We start from the raw sequence: 16,110 nt of genomic DNA on the forward strand, positions 1-16,110 counted from the left end.
TTCTCTGGCAGTGCTCATTTTCTTCTTGTTAATATTTTTTGAATTTGTTTTTAAAGCTATTTTATGTCTTTCTTCATAGAGGAGGAGAATGGATATAGTCAGATACATGAGAGAGTGGGGGAGAGACATTCAGGAAGTAGCCTCATGCCGGATTTGAAACCAGGCTCCGTATGCACATGGTGCATGCCTTAACCACTAAGCACTTGTTTACAATTCAAAACCAGTGCTTTTTTCAGCACTCAGTGTCCTTAGCACAAAAATTCCCCCAGTGCATTGAGCTTGTCAGTCCTCTCTCCTTGACCAATCAAAATCAGCGTGGGTCAGGACTTCCGGTACCATGACACTATTTGTTCCCATTGTTATCATGTTTTTCTATTGATATTTCCTTGAAGAAAAGAACATGTTACTAACATGGAGCTATTTAAAAATGACCATAGGTTACTACCCAGGAAAGCAGAAGTCAACTTTTGTAACCTTGTAAGAGCTGGTGAGGCGGGCTCTTGGCACCAGTATGGCAGAAAGGCCTGCTGTGGACACAGGCCTTAAAGCATTTAATCTGTTTGTTTGTCTCTCCAGGTTGATGCAATTGAGTATTATAGTACTAAAGAAAAAGACCTGCTGGAAGAAGTGAGGAAGCAGGTGGAACTGGTGCCAGAGCGCCCCCTGGGGATGGCCTTTGTCACCCTGCAGACTGAGGCTATGGCAAAGTAGTGAGTATCTACTGTATTTAAAGGGATGTGGGACTTTATCCATCACCTTTCATCCTGTTCAGGGCTGAAGATAATACCTGGAACGTCTGTGCTACCTGATGACTACATGACACATACTGTAACTAAACAATCCAGTCCACAACAATGCATCCACTTATAATGATGATTTGGCATCCGGTTTGTGCCAGTGTTTTCTGTCTGGCAGCATGGTGTCAGCTGACTCTGCTCGTTCCTCTGATCTGATCAGGACAGTCATTGCTGGGTTTTATTGTCACCACATGACATTTTACTGGAATCAGGCCTGTGGGCAGCTGTTACTGCAGATTATTGGTTAATGTGTGTCACTAACAGCTGTCGTTTCCTCACCTCAGCGTTCTGAAAGACTTCAATGCACTCGAGTGTGGCGGCGCAATCTGCTGCAGGAGGGTCCGCCAGCCGTCATCCAATTACGAAAGTCTGAAAGTGAACAAGTGGTGGGTCAGCTTTGCACCACACCCAAAAAACGTTTTCTGGTAAGCTCTGACTCATCACAACTTCACACTGTGTGCACTCCATGCAGCTCCTAAGACTTAGTTGTTATCAGTCCGGTGCATTATGGGTAGGGACATAATGTAGTTTAATCATTAAGTTTTATCATAATCATCAATCGTTAAGTTTTAGAATCATGTGATTGTGTTGTCATATTAGAGTCTCATGGCCAAATGCATTTTTCCAGTGAAGTTATTTAAAAAACGACTTTTAAGGTTTGGTAATTGCATAAATCATACACCGCTTTCCACATTATTAAGCAAATGACATTTTTCTCTTATTTTCCAAAATATTTATGCAAATGACAGTCAGAGTATTTTTCAAGTCATCAGCCATTAGAGCATAATTCAAATGTTTTTGAACAAACTTCATAGTGATAACCGTAATTTAAAAAAAAAATAAAAACCTCAAAATACACTTTTCGACATTGTTAAGCAGGCCACAGGTTTCAGCAATATGGGAAAGAAAAAGGATCTCTCTGCTGCCAAAAAGTGTCAAATAGTGTAATACCTTGGACAAGGAATGAAAACATTAGATATTTCATGAGAAATTAATCGTGATCATTGTACTGTGAATAAATTTGTGGCTGATTCAGAGCACAGACGGGTTCGTGCAGATAAAGGCGTAATGAGGAAGGTTTCTGCCAGACAAATTCATCAGATTAAGAGAGCGGATGCTAAAATGCCATTACAAAGCAGCAAACAGGTATGAACTCCAGGTCTGGAGTCCCGCCAACCTCAAGGTGTAGGATCCTCCATAGGCTTGCAGTCGTGCATAAACCTACTATTCATGCAGTGGGCCCAGAAATACATGAAGACTCATTTTCAAACAGTCTTGTTGACTGATGAGTGCTGTGCAACCCTGGATGGTCCAGATGGAGGAGTAGTGGATGGTTGGTGGATGGCCACCATGTCCCAACAAGGCTGTGACATCAGCAAGGAGGGGGCGGAGTCATGTTTTGGGCCAGATTCATGAGAAGAGAGCTGGCAGGCCTCTTTAGGGTCCCTGAAGATGTGAAAATGACCTCGGCAAAGTGTAGAGTTTCTGACTAAGCACTTTCTTCCATGGTACAAAAAGAAGAGCAGTGCCTTCTGTAGCAAAATTTTCTTCATGCATGACAATGCTCCATCTCATGCAGCAAAGAATACCTCCGTGTCATTGGCTGCTATGGACATAAAAGAAGAGAAACTCATAGTGTGGCCCCCATCCTCCCCTGACCTCAACCCTTTTGAGAACCTTTGGAGCATCCTCAAGCTAAAGATCTATGAAGGTGGGAGGCAGTTCACATCAAAACTGCCATTCTGGGAGGCTATTCTGACGACCTGCAAAGAAATTCATGCAGAAATTCTCCAAAAACTCACAAGTTCAATGGATGCAAGAATAGTGAAGGTGATATCAAAGAAACAGTCTTTATGTTAACATGTAACTTGGCCTGTTAAGATGTTTTTGATTGAAATAGCTTTAGATTTCAGTAAATATGACCTCCTAATGCTGCAAATTCAACAAATGACTATTTTCAGTTCTTTACAACCAAAAATTGTTTTAAAACTCTGTCGTGCTTAATAATGTTGAACAGTGCATTTTCAGGTTTTTATTTTTATTTTTTAAATAACAGTCATCATTATGAAGTTTGTTCAAAAACATTTGAATTATGCTCTAATGGCTGATGACTTGAAAAATACTCTTGACTGTCATTTGCATAAATATTTTGGAAAATAAGAGAAAAATTTCGTTTGCTTAATAATGTGGAAAGCGGTGTAATAATGTGGTGTCTATTTTAACTCAATCACCTATATAATTTTATGTCATACAATAATGCAATATTTGCTCCATGGTTTATAATATACGGGGTGTGATTCTTCTGGATTTGCTGGGATCTATAATTGGGATGTTTCAGCCTGTAAACGATGACCCATTAGAGTTTAATTATTCATTAAAGTGATTACCTACCTCACATAGACTATAAGGTTGGCTGCCTAATGGTATTTACAACCACCTAAATACATTTTTAACTTTATTATCCTGTATGGTCGCTATCTGAAATTCTTGAACTTGTGGGAGATCTGCACTCACTCTCCTGAGCTCAAATTTATGTTGCGAGTAGCATCTGTCTTCTCACCGAGTGATCATAAAGAAAGATATCTTTTGTTACTTCTGTCCTTTAATGCAGTGATTGTGGTGTACCATCTCATTACCTCCACCAAGGAGGTTATGTTATCGGCAGGGTTTTTTAGTTAGTTAGTTAGTTTGTTTGCCAGCAACATAACTCAAAAAGTTATGGACGGATTTTGATGAAAATTTCAGGAAATATCAGGAATGGCATAAGGAAGAAATGATTAGATTTTGGGAGTGATCCAGATCACCGTCTGGATCCAGGAATTTTTTAAAGGATTCTCTACTAGTGGGAGATAGGGCTAATGGCGGAGGTCTGCGCAAAACTAGTGCTTTTCTAGTTTTAAATGTTGCATTTTGTTCACCATTGTGACTTATCATCCTGCTGCTCTGCTGTTTTTGTTTCCTACAGGGACAATCTGTCTGTGCAAGGTTTCCCCTGGTACCTCCGCTATGTGATGCTCAACTTCCTCCTCTTCTTCCTGCTCACCTTCCTCACTACTCCCACCATCATCATCAGCACCTTGAACAAGTTCAACGTGACGAGGCCCATCTACTATCTTAATGTGAGACTTTGATGACCTGCAGTCATAACTCACTTGTCTGCCTCTTATGCAGGCTATGCAATCTTTCTGTGGCCATAGGCAACGTAGTTGTCATTTTTTGTTTTTTTTTCTCAATAATGTAAGGTTAGTTTTTTGATGTGTGTTTAAGAATATCATGATTTTAAAGTTGATGTTCTTTATTGACATTTTGCAGTGTGTTTTGGGGGGAATTTCTATATAAACTACGTTATCAGTTGGGTATTTGTTGCATTAAGTCACATATTACATCAAGCACAAGAGTCCCTTTATAGACTCAAAGGTAGAAGCTCCAGGCTACAGCCCCAGCTAGCCCATGCATTAAAGCATACCATAGTTTATTTGCTGCTGGTAATAAGAAGACATGGGGGAGGATCAGCCACAAGCTTAGAGTTGTAAACATGCTTTGAGAGGAAACAGTGGCATACTATAGTGTAGACCAAGCCTGGTTAGATTGAAATGATAATTTAGAGTAAGTCATGATGTGTCACTCACAATTGTAAGAGGTCAGTGTACATTCAGGAAGTTCCATTTTCTGGTTCAAACAAGCCTCAGGAATCCAGAGAAACCCGTTATTCTGTTTCATTTCTTTTCTTTTCTTTTTTTTTTTTTCATATTTGAAAAAAGAAAAAAAAAGGAAACACTGAGCCGCTCCCTTTCTTGATTTGGATCACAAAAAACCCCCAGAAAACTTAATTAGAAAAATGGGTCCAGCTTTTTTTTTTCTTGTTTTAATAAAAGATTTTAGGAAAAGGACATCATATGGCCCAATGGGAAAGGTGAACATTTCAAAATAAAAGCCTCCATGTCAAAATAAAATCCTGCATAGCAATATAATGTGTTTTACAGTAAAAGAATAGGCATATTTGACTTATACAGTGTATTAAAATTAATCTTGATGGTTAATATACTGGTGCGTGATTTGAATTTTTTTTTTTTTTTTTAAGAAAAATATATTAATATGAATAAATGAGCCTGGACTGATGGAAGTATTTCTCAGGGTACACAGCCTGAGTCAGATTTTCAATTCATGATTGTATGGTTTTGATGGAAATGTTTATATATAATTGTATGTGCAAACAAACTATTTCTAATAATATTATAGACCATTGATTCACCAGTGTATTTGAAAAAAAAAACATAATTTATAATACATTATGTGGAGGAACTATGGAAGCTTTCGATTTGAAATGTTCACCTTTCCCATTGGGTCACATATATCCTGTTCCTCAAGTCTCTCTTTAAAGTTACAGTGTGTAAAAATGGGACTATCAACATCTAACAGTCAATTCTGGAGTGTGATGCTCATTTCTCTGGTGATAACTGTGGGAACCAGTGAAGTTTAAAAATCAATACATGCTTAACTGTTATTTGGTTCCTTCTATGGTGCCATAGAAACAGGCAAAATGCAAAAATCCAAAATGGCAGCTTCCTTGGAGGGGACCTTCCCTATGTATGAATATAAGGCTTATTCTGAGTTAATTTAAAACATAAATTTAAAAAATGTGTTACCAGATGTCAACACTAATTTAGATCAGTCTACTTATAAATGTTATGTTTCATTTTAACCAAGCTTGTTTTGCTAAATGCTAATAGGCTAAATATTACACACTGCACCTTTAAAACAAAAATCATTACTATAAGAAAGTCTGGACAGACATAAATAAAGTTAAGCTTTTTTAATTGGTGAACCATCACAGATTACATCAGTTGAGGTAATTTTTAATGCTTGCCAGCACTCATAGCATCTAAACTAGAGTAATCCAGATGAAGGCATCTCAGGCCAGCTCCCTGTGCAGTCAGAGCTGCTGGATGGCAGATCATTTTCAGTACAGATAAACAGAGCCAGGAGGAGAGAGGTAGATTCCACATAACATTTCTGTCAAAGCTGAATCTGCCCTTTGGTTTTCTCTTTTAATCCTAGAGCCCGATTGTCACTCAGTTCTTCCCCACTCTCCTGCTGTGGGCTTTCTCTGCACTGCTGCCCACCATAGTCTACTATTCCACTCTGGGAGAGGCACACTGGAGCAGGTAAACAAACACGCACACAGGAGGTTTTCAGAGCAGTGATTGGTGTCTGTGTGCAGGGGAAAATATTTTGACCATGTGGCGTTTGTGTCTCAGGTCCAGTGAGCAGCTGAGTATGATGCGGAAACTGTACTTCTTCCTGCTCTTCATGGTGCTCATCCTGCCATCACTCGGACTCACAAGGTGAGTAACAGTCAGTAAAGCATCAAATTCTGTATTTTGTCAGATACAGAGTTCAGTGAAGTGCTAACTTGTAAAAAAGAGTAAGCATAGGTTGTGATGCAGTTTACATGCGGGATGCAGTGTGTTGTTGTGGATTCACAGAAAATCAAACCTAACTTTAAGCAATTGTTTTTTTGTGTATCCATCAGTCTTGCCTTGTTTTTCCGCTGGCTATTTGATAAAGAGTTTCTCGCAGGTGGAAAACTGAGATTTGAGTAAGTAATTCCTTTTTATTACTTTCCCTCTTTTTTGTTTCTGATCACATGTGTGCTTATAAAACTACAGTATATCATAAAGAGATGTAATCCAGGGCATTCAGTTTTATTGTCAGCTTTACTGATCTATTCCAGTTATGTTTGTTTGACCCACTTTTGTTGAGGTCACATTCCTTTCATTCAATAATTATTTGGATTAATTGCTTGTCATCATTAATTTTGCGCCGTGGTTTTTTTCCTACTCACATCAGGTGTGTGTTCTTACCTGACCAAGGAGCATTTTTTGTCAACTATGTGATCGCAGCAGCCTTGGTTGGCTCTGGGATGGAGTTGCTGCGGTTGCCAGGGTTACTGCTTTACATCATTCGTATGGCATTTGCTCGCTCTGCTGCTGAAAGGAAATATGTCAAACAGGTTTGTTATTGCCAACATGGCAGGTTTCTAACTGAAAGGAATCCTACACATTCCTTGTGTCTTGGCTCAGGTGTCCCAGACTTTTAAAGATATTGAAGAGGTATAAAAAGACCTGTTGACATTGAAAAGTATGTAGGCTCTGTTTTCCATAACACATTATCGAATCAGGGAAAGCCTACTAGGAGTTTCGCTGTGCGGTTGGTCCTGACTTGTCCGATAGTGCCGCTTTGTCCGATGGCTTTCCCCAAGATTCTGTCTTGGGGCCTGTTTTATTCTCTCTGTCTACGCTTCCTCTAAGCAGCGTTATCAGTGAATTCCAATGACTGTCAAATGGGGCTGAACAATTTTGTGCTCTGAAGCATTTGCTTATTTTTTCCAAAAAAAGGCTCAAGATACATCTTTTAAAATTGGCTTTTTAACATCTAAAACAGTGATCATAAACTGGTGGCCCGGGAGCCATATCAAGCCCGCCAAAGCTTACCATCTGGCCCGCAAAAGATTATTAAATTCAGAAAACATATGTTTTAAGGGAATCTTTTGTCTTAATAGCAATTAAATCAACCCTAAAATGATCAATATAAAAACTGTTTAATCAGGAGTGACTTGATCCATTTTTAACAAAAATCCACCTGTCGTCCTTTATTAGTTAATATGATGCACAATAAACACATACTCATCATTCAAGTCCCAATTAAAGGAGACATATTATGCAAAAATCACTTTTTCAGGCTTTTCTAACACAAATATGTGTCCCTGGCCTGTCCACAATCACCTCAAATACCCGAAAAATCCATTCCCTTTCTCCCTCTCTTTCTCCACCTTTCAGAAAATGTGTGCTGAAACAAGCCGTTCTCAGATTTAGCACCTGGTGACCTCACCAGGAGCGTAAGTACCCGCCCCCAGGTTTGGTTGGCCCTCCCCCACTTGGAGGAAAGTTCCGCCCTCCTCTACTGATCCTCTCAGCTACCAGCTGAGATGCTGGATAGCTCAATGGGTTATCCTGCTGACTACAGGCTGGGAGGTTGTTGGTTTGAATCCCAGTCAAGTCCTAAACTTTGGTTAAAAGTGTCTGTAGTACCAGGAGTGCTGCATCCATTTCCTGAGAGGGGTGTGGTCAGGGGTGGAGTCAGACAGCTAATTACCATTTAAAGCTACAGACACAGAAATGGCTCATTCTGAGAAGGGCTGAAATAGAGGGGGTTTTAGACGCACAAAAATCCTATACTGGAGTGTTTTTTCTGCAACAAATTTCACAGACATGTTTTGGGGACCTCTGAGAACAATATAAGCTGTCTTAAAAGGGTAAAATATGTCTCCTTTAAAGCTGCAGTTTTTTGATTTAACTTTATACTCCAGGCTCTCAGAGAATGCAGTTTTCCTTGGCTGATATTTAAAAGAAAAGACTTAATTCCTGCACTTTTCCATCAATCAGGACACAGCATAGTAGTATTAACCCAGTGTCAGATAACATAGAAACCCCCAGAAATATGAAGCTAAGATATCTCAATTGCTTCCTTGTGGCTGTGGTATAGGTGGTAGGGGCTGCTTTCATTGTAAATGCCTACAAAGTGGAAGGAAGTACAAATATTGATGCAATAATATTTTGATTTGACCAAAATATTTATTTGATTTAGTTTAATTTAAAGTCTGGCCCCAGCATTTCTGTAAAAAAAAAATCTGGCCCTTGTACAAATGTAGTTGATGACCCCTGATCTAAAACATTAACTTGTACATTTGCAACTTGTTTAATTTTTTTGGCTTTTCTTTGTTGATTTTTTTGTCCTTTTATTTTGATTATTGTGAAGCACTGTTTGACTTTATTCTGTGAAAGGTGACACATAGATAGAATATGCTCACTTACTTACTACAAGTTGATGTTCAGTTCGTAGTTTGATACCTGTTGTTGCTTAGCCTCGCTTCAATATTTTAAATCCACTCCCTCTATTTGACTTGTGTTTTCAGAACCAGGCATACGAGTTTGAATATGGAGCCATGTATGGCTGGAGCTTGTGTGTGTTCACTGTCATTATGGCTTACAGCATCACATGTCCCATTATTGTGCCCTTTGGTGAGTACTAAAAAGAACTATTTAGCATGAGAAATACACTCATCATGTATGATTACAACAGATTCCCTGTCACCACTATGGTAGGTATTTTTATTAAAGCTGTGCTTGGTGTGTCTGCAGGTCTCCTGTACATGATGCTGAAGCACCTGGTGGACAAACACAACATGTACTTTGCCTACCTGCCTGCTCGCCTAGACCGCCAGGTCCACCTGGCAGCTGTCAATCAAGCTCTGGCCGCACCCATCATCTGCCTGATATGGCTTTACTTCTTCTCTGTCCTCAGAACAGGTTAGAAGGAATTTCACGAGAGAGGAGAATGTGATTTTTCTATAGATCATTTGTGTTGTAAATGTACTAACTTGTCAAATTTTGCATGCAAATAACTTTGCCCATGGTTCAGCCCTCTCCTGTAAATTAATTTAAACCCTTCTTTCTTACTACATTATTGCATGTAGATTGTTTCTAGCATAACAAACATATGTTATCTGGTTCAGATCTTTAAGAACTCTTGTGTAAACTTTTGGGTCTGTAATGTTTCAGGATTCCGGGCTTCAACCTCTTTATTCACCCTGGTGGTTTTGTTTATCACTGTCTTCATCTGCGTCAGCTACACCTGCTTTGGCCATTTTAAATACCTCAGTCCACACAACTATGAGGTGAGCTTGTATTTTAATATCAGTATATGGTTTATTGACTTTATTTGTGTCAGGGACAAAAGAAAAAAATGCTTTCACCAGATTTAGCTTACAAGCTAATTTCCATGCACAATCTCAGGGCTGATAAGAGCCAGCAGAGACTCCACGCATAAACACAATAATACATGTCATAAGAGAGAATGAGAACACAGGTTTAAAAAAACATAGATATGTAATTTGAGCAATCACTTTTTGGTGCCATTCATACTAACTTTTTGTTTTTGCAGGTCAATGAGGAGGATGAGGATACAGCAGAAGGAGCAGAGGATAACACCACGGTACAGTACCTGTAGGACAGACTAGGGGTGGGACCAAACATTGAAATGGAAAATATATGATCATGCTTACTTGCAGAATACAACTATTAAATCACTGATGTCACATTTTGATACTTTGATTTTAAAAAGTATGGTGATCTAAACAGATTTCTCAACCAGTTTGATATACTCTGTTCCTGCTTTATGGCTTATCATGTTGGTGGACCTTTTGCACATGCAGTTCCCACAAGCTCTGTTTCAGAGCACTGCTCACCCCTATCAACTTAAGTCTTCCTCTTTGTCCATTATCTTTCCTTAAACTTTAAAATGTATTTGAAGGACCCAAGTTTGTATGTTTTTTTGTCCTTAAATTTTACACTGTTTTAAAGATACATTTTTAGGGCTTTTTCTGCCCTTTGTTGATAGAAGAGGACAGTGGATAGAGTCAGGAACAGGGATGAGAGAGTGGAGGAGAAACATGAGGGGAAGTAGCCACAGACCAGAGTTCATGTGGGCGCCTTAAACCACTGGGCAATCTGTGCCCCCACAGTATGTTTTAAGGACTGTAGTTTTAGGTTTGAATGTCATTTATCTTATTAATATTGGTATTGGCTAAAATGAACTTGGAAATGTTGTCAAAAATTTCAATATCATGAATCCCTAAAAATGAAGTCAAGGAACCCTGGCCTGGCTTTAGCAGTAGCCGTAAACCTGAAAATAATCCCTTGAAAAAACAAGTCATACTGGTTTCTCATCCATCATTGTTGTTGACAAAGCTAGTGTCATAAGTTTTGCCCATTCTTGATACGATTGGCCAGAGAGGAAGAAGTGACATTGATGAACATGGAGATGTGAGCTGTTCTCAACCTACATCACTGTGAGTGCAGCAACAAAGAAAACAGCTGACAGTGTCTTCGCACTCAGCATCACTCAGTGGTTAAAACGCTGGGCCATGCTGCTTTTGCATTAAAAATTACTGCTGACATCACAAAAGCTGTCATCTGTGGACACAGATCGTGAAGCTGGATGAAAGAGGTTAAAAGTGAAGGCATTTTACAAGCTGAAACTGACACTGATTTGCAGTATTTTCACAATAATCCTATATTTAGCCCTTTTAGCGCCATTTACTGTTCTTGAGTTGATCAGGTATCATGATGTATCACTAAATGATTGTGATGTAAAAAATATCATTCATTTGCTGTATTTTGATCTTGTTACTGTGTGTCTATGTACTGAAAACTTTTTTGTTCGGTTGTTTTGTGTATCTTCAGGTGTACCTCCCTCGAGTGCTCAATCCTAAATCACCTGCCAGCACTCCACAGGAGACAAAACCTGAGAAGGGTTACGGCTCAACAGACGGAAGCCTGACCTTAAGCTCCAGCCCAGTGGAGGGAAGTACGTCAGATGCTTGAACCAGCGTTTTTTTATTTTTAATTTAATTCTTTTTTTACTTTGGAGTGAGGATCCCCATGGCTTTGCATTTTGGTTTTTATTTCCTTTTACAAAATTCTTGCATGGCAGCCTGATTCAACCTCAGCCTGTCCCACTGAGAGATATAATCTCCAGATTGTACTTGATAGGAAAATACACTCGATTAAAAGATCAAGACTTCCACACCTTATGCTTATATAAATACACTATATGAGTTCAAGAATCTTTAAAGAGCTGAATTTTATAATTTGTATTATTTATTGCAATTGATCAGCAAAGTGTGGACATTCATAAGAAAACTGCTTTGCCTTCTTTTGCCCCATAGATTTTTTAATGAAACTTCCCTGCTAGTCAAACTTGACCAAGTAATGTAGACCTGAATGTTTTGTATATAATTGCAGAAATCCTTTTTTGCACATGCCAAAGCTAATGATTCAGATATTAGCAGAACAAGAAAATCACACCTGTGACACTGCAGCCAAAGAGGTAATTGAGCAGGGCTTTCTATTCTGTCAGGTTAGGACTCCTTCTTTGATACAGGACAACATATGCCAAGGGAATTACATATTACCTAATGTTAATGCAAACATTTAGGAGAAGAGAGGAGAATCCTGTCTATTGTTTACTGACTAACGTTTACTTTCTTTGCTGTTGTTAGACAAAAGAACAAAAACTTATATGAGCACTGCAGGAGATGCAACCATTTTTTTTTTTAATTTTTTTGTTGAAGATCAGATCCTGATGCTGTACCAATAATGGAGTTTTAACAGGTCAGTGTTTATTTTTATTTAATGTACTGGTACACTGAAGTTTTGCTACTGTGTTTTAAAAATGTGCCTTTTAACAAGAATCTGATATACAGAAATGTAACTGTACACTGGTTGCTTAACAGATAAAATGTCTCAGCCTTAGCCTTTTATTTGGTGGTATAAATGTGGATTTAACTAAAAAAAAATGCAAACAGGAAAAACTTTGCTGTTGTGTGTGTTGTCATTAGGGGGCACTGTTGAGCTGCAGTGGGGTAGATTAACCTCTGATGTGTCCACACAGTAGTGAAAGAGGACAAATGCACAGAGGATTTCTAACTTCTCCTGACATTGGTATGAGCCAGTTTACTGGGCGACAAAACCAGTAGCTCCACCTCCTCACCTGATCTCTCACTATTGTCTCCCTTTCTCTTCACTTTCTCCTCAACTCCTCTTTCTCCTGCCCCTTTTCCTTTTCTTCACACCAGTACCAACATCAGCTGAGAGAGACCTCTGTTACTATTGGAGGGCTTGTAACATGCTATAGAGATTAGCACGGTTGTTAAATATGGGGCATGACGTGCCAAGCTGACAACATATGCTTGGTATTAGTTAAGATAATGTTTTGGGGTATTGGTGGAGGATCCAAGGAATCACAAAAGATATTGACATGAACAGAAACAACAGTTATCAACAGTGTACCTCAAGCATCTGATGAACACAAACAGATAAACTACCGACACAAATTTCCCACTGTGACTAAAATATAGACCCTTCTAGTCGAAGGCCTGACTGATGTCAGCTTTTTCAGTCAAATGCAGAACAGATTTAAGCAGTGGAATAAAGTTGCCAATCTGTTGGCTCATATAGTGCATTATCTGTTAACTGTATGCCCTTTTTGCACTAATTGGATGATGTTTAGACACTCTAAAAGCTGCTTTGTTATGTAACTTTATAGGAGAATATTTAAAGTCTATGTCAAGAAACATTTTTATACTAAAGGAGAAAATTAACCACAAGGTAAAATTTTAGTCATAAAAAAAAGAGAAGTAAAAAAAGGCAAGTTTCAAAATCTTAAAAAATTAACAATAATCTCTACCTAGAGATTCTGTGGGTGTCTTATTCACTAAAATGGATCAAATGCCAAGATGTTAACAGGATCAGCTGATCAAGTCCATTAATACAGTGGTTGGTCAGTGTTCTACCCTTACCTTCAGCAGAACTCTGAAAAAAAGGCTTGACCTCCAAACTCAGTATACAGGTACAACTAAAAAAAATTAGAATATTATGACAATGTTCAAAAATTTTTTGTCATTCATTTCAGAAATCAAAACCCATATATTATATAGACTAATTACACATAGAGTGAAATGTTATTATTATATATTATATTATTTCTTGACATGTTGATGATTATGGCTTATAGATATGAAAACCAGAAAATTAGAGTATTACATAGGATCAATAAAAAAGGGATATTTTAAACAGAAATGTCAGGCTTCTCAAAAGTATGTTCATTTCTATGCACTCAATACTTGTTTGGGCCTCCTTTTGCATGAAATACTGCATCAATGCAGCGTGGCATGGAAGCGACCAGCCTGTGGCACTGCTCAGGTGTAATGGAAGCCCAGGTTGCTGGAATCAGCATCTCCATAAAGCTTGTCAGCAGAAGGAAGCATGAAGTGCGCTGAAATGTTCTGGTAGTTGGCTGCATTGACTGTGGACTTCAGAAAACACAGTGGACCAACACCAGCAAAAGCCATGGCAGCCCAAATCATCACTGACTGTGGAAACTTCACACTGGACTTCAAGCAACGTGGATTCTGTGCCTCTCCATTCTTCCTCCAGACTCTGGGACCTTCCTTGATTTCCAAATGACATGCAAAATTTACTTTCATCTGAAAAGAGGACTTTAGACCTCTGAGCAACAGTCCAGTTCTTTTTCTTCACAGCCCAGGTAAGATGCTTCTGACGTCTCTGGTTCAGGAGTGGCTTGACACAAAGGATGCCACATTTGTAGCCCATGTCTAGGATTGGTCTGTGCGCAGTGGCTCTTGATGCGCTGGCTCCAGCCTCAGTCCACTCCTTGTGAAGCTCCCCCAAATTCTTTAATGGATTTTACTTGACAATCCCCTCAAGGCTGCGGTTCTCCCTTATGCTGGTGCATCTTTTCCTACCACACTTTTTCCTTCCACTCAACTTTCTATGAATATGCTTGGATACAGCACTCTGTGAACAACCAGCTTCTTTAGCAATGACCTTTTGTGGCTTGTGGAGGGTGTCAGTGACTGTCATCTGGACATCTGTCAAGTCTGCAGTCTTCCCCATGATTGTGTAGCCTACTGACCCAGACTGAGAGACCATTGAAAGGCTCAGGAAACCTTTGCAGGTGTTTTGAGTCAATTAGCTGATTAGGGTGTGACACCATGCCTTTCCAATATTGACCTTTTTCACAATATTCTAATTTTCTGAGACACTGAATTTTGGGTTTTCATTATCTGTAAGCCATAATCATCAACATTTCAAGAAATAAGGGCTTGAAATATTTCACTCTATGTGCAAAGAATCTATATAATATGAGTGACAAAAAACATTGAAATTTTTCATGGTATTCAAATTTTTTTAGATGTACCTGTAATCTGTTATCAACTAAAAAGAAGAGCAGCTCCTGCAAAAATCTTGTGGTTACGTCTATGAGCATGATTATAAAGCAGGCCGTCTTTTAGCTCACCAACTTCAGTGCCAAGCAGCTTCTTAACAAATCCTACAAATGAGAAAACCAGACGGTGAGTTTACCATTGATCCTAAATCAATAAATGAAACTTTTGCCCAATTCTACTCAAACCCTTTCACATCTGAAATAACAAACAGCAGTACTGAAATGGAAAACTTCTTCATCAACCCTCAGATTCCCACAGCAAACCTAATACAGCACTTTGTGCTTTTACTGAACTCCCACTTTAAGAAAAGAGATTCTGTGGGTGTGAATGCACAATATCGCACCCACTGGTGAAACAGCACTTCTAATCCATCAAAATTTAGTATGACCAAGCATTGGTTAGCCTAGCATGATGGGTGTTCAGAGGATAGTGTCCTTGAAGCAGGCTGCCTGTGTCAAGTCATGCCTGTGGCTCCTTTTTTCGCACATCATTCCCCACACAGTCTATCCAGCTTCCAACATACTCTATTATCCCATCCAAATAGAAGCATTAAAGCCAAAAAGATGAAATACACAAAAAAATGCTGTGACCAGAAAATAAAGGGTTCATCTGCTTGACAAGGCCTGTCATACTTGGACTGGAAGTTGCAGTATAGATGCTAAAACACTCTGTGCTTTTTAAGAATTGTAGTGCCACTAAGGCAGGAAATAGGCTAAACCCTTCCCATTTGGCTGTGCCCAAAAACAGTGCAAAATGCTCAAAATCCATGATTCAGTAAAACATACATGTAAGTTTTTTACAGAGGTGCACCAGTTGTGAAAATTAGACAATGTCAGGTGTTTTTCAACTACCTCAGCTGTTTGTCAACTCCGTTAGATGTTTGTCAACTGTGTCAGATGTTAATCAACTCTGTCAGATGTTTGTCAACTCTGTCAGATGTTTGTCAACTCTGTCAGATGTTTGTCAACTCTGTCAGATGTTTGTCAACTCCGTTAGATGTTTGTCAGATCACGGTTTTGTTCATCTTACAAAAAATGCATAATCTTCTGTTCATTTTATTCTGCTTTTTGATAATATACCAGCTAATTTTATATTATTATAATTTATGTAAAAAAATGTTTAATATGGTTAATACTAAAAAGTTAGAAAATCATGAAATTCAGAGATAAGATACTCCAGATAAATAAAAAACATTGTTGGGCAAAAAGTCATAATTTGGAACAAATGTTGAATTTTTTCCTTTTCTCAGGAAACAGTGATATTTATATTCTCTTGCACACATCTGATGGAAATGTACAGACAAAAAAATTAAGGATGACAATTGAATTAAACAATTAAATCCTGCTTTATAAGTGTGGGAAACAAATTGATTGGTATGACTTGCAATAAATTTTATTTATTTATTTATAAAGTTTATCTGATAGGGGCAATGTAAATTACATA

General features: G+C 38.6%; 1 protein-coding gene across 5 annotated transcripts in view; it reads left to right on the top strand.

Annotated features, from left to right (window-relative positions):
- The window catches only part of tmem63a (transmembrane protein 63A), a 34,636-nt gene that overhangs the window by 9,968 nt on the left and 8,558 nt on the right, over positions 1 to 16,110 (top strand). For 3 of the 5 annotated variants that reach the window (XM_041805586.1, XM_041805589.1, XM_041805587.1), the window contains 13 exons: positions 577 to 710; positions 1,082 to 1,222; positions 3,763 to 3,916; positions 5,856 to 5,962; positions 6,056 to 6,142; positions 6,331 to 6,396; positions 6,648 to 6,810; positions 8,773 to 8,878; positions 8,999 to 9,166; positions 9,419 to 9,534; positions 9,801 to 9,851; positions 11,102 to 11,225; positions 11,920 to 13,510. In XM_041805586.1, the coding sequence (XP_041661520.1) occupies positions 577 to 710; positions 1,082 to 1,222; positions 3,763 to 3,916; positions 5,856 to 5,962; positions 6,056 to 6,142; positions 6,331 to 6,396; positions 6,648 to 6,810; positions 8,773 to 8,878; positions 8,999 to 9,166; positions 9,419 to 9,534; positions 9,801 to 9,851; positions 11,102 to 11,225; positions 11,920 to 12,017 (1,515 nt within the window). In that variant the 3' untranslated portion in view covers positions 12,018 to 13,510. Of the gene's footprint in view, positions 1 to 576; positions 711 to 1,081; positions 1,223 to 3,762; positions 3,917 to 5,855; positions 5,963 to 6,055; positions 6,143 to 6,330; positions 6,397 to 6,647; positions 6,811 to 8,772; positions 8,879 to 8,998; positions 9,167 to 9,418; positions 9,535 to 9,800; positions 9,852 to 11,101; positions 13,511 to 16,110 lie in introns of those variants that run through there. The other 2 variants (XM_041805588.1, XM_041805590.1) reach the window with 2 other exon arrangements.

The sequence above is a fragment of the Cheilinus undulatus genome, linkage group 14, assembly GCF_018320785.1.
Source record: "Cheilinus undulatus linkage group 14, ASM1832078v1, whole genome shotgun sequence".
In the NCBI taxonomy this organism is placed as follows: Eukaryota; Metazoa; Chordata; class Actinopteri; order Labriformes; family Labridae; genus Cheilinus; species Cheilinus undulatus.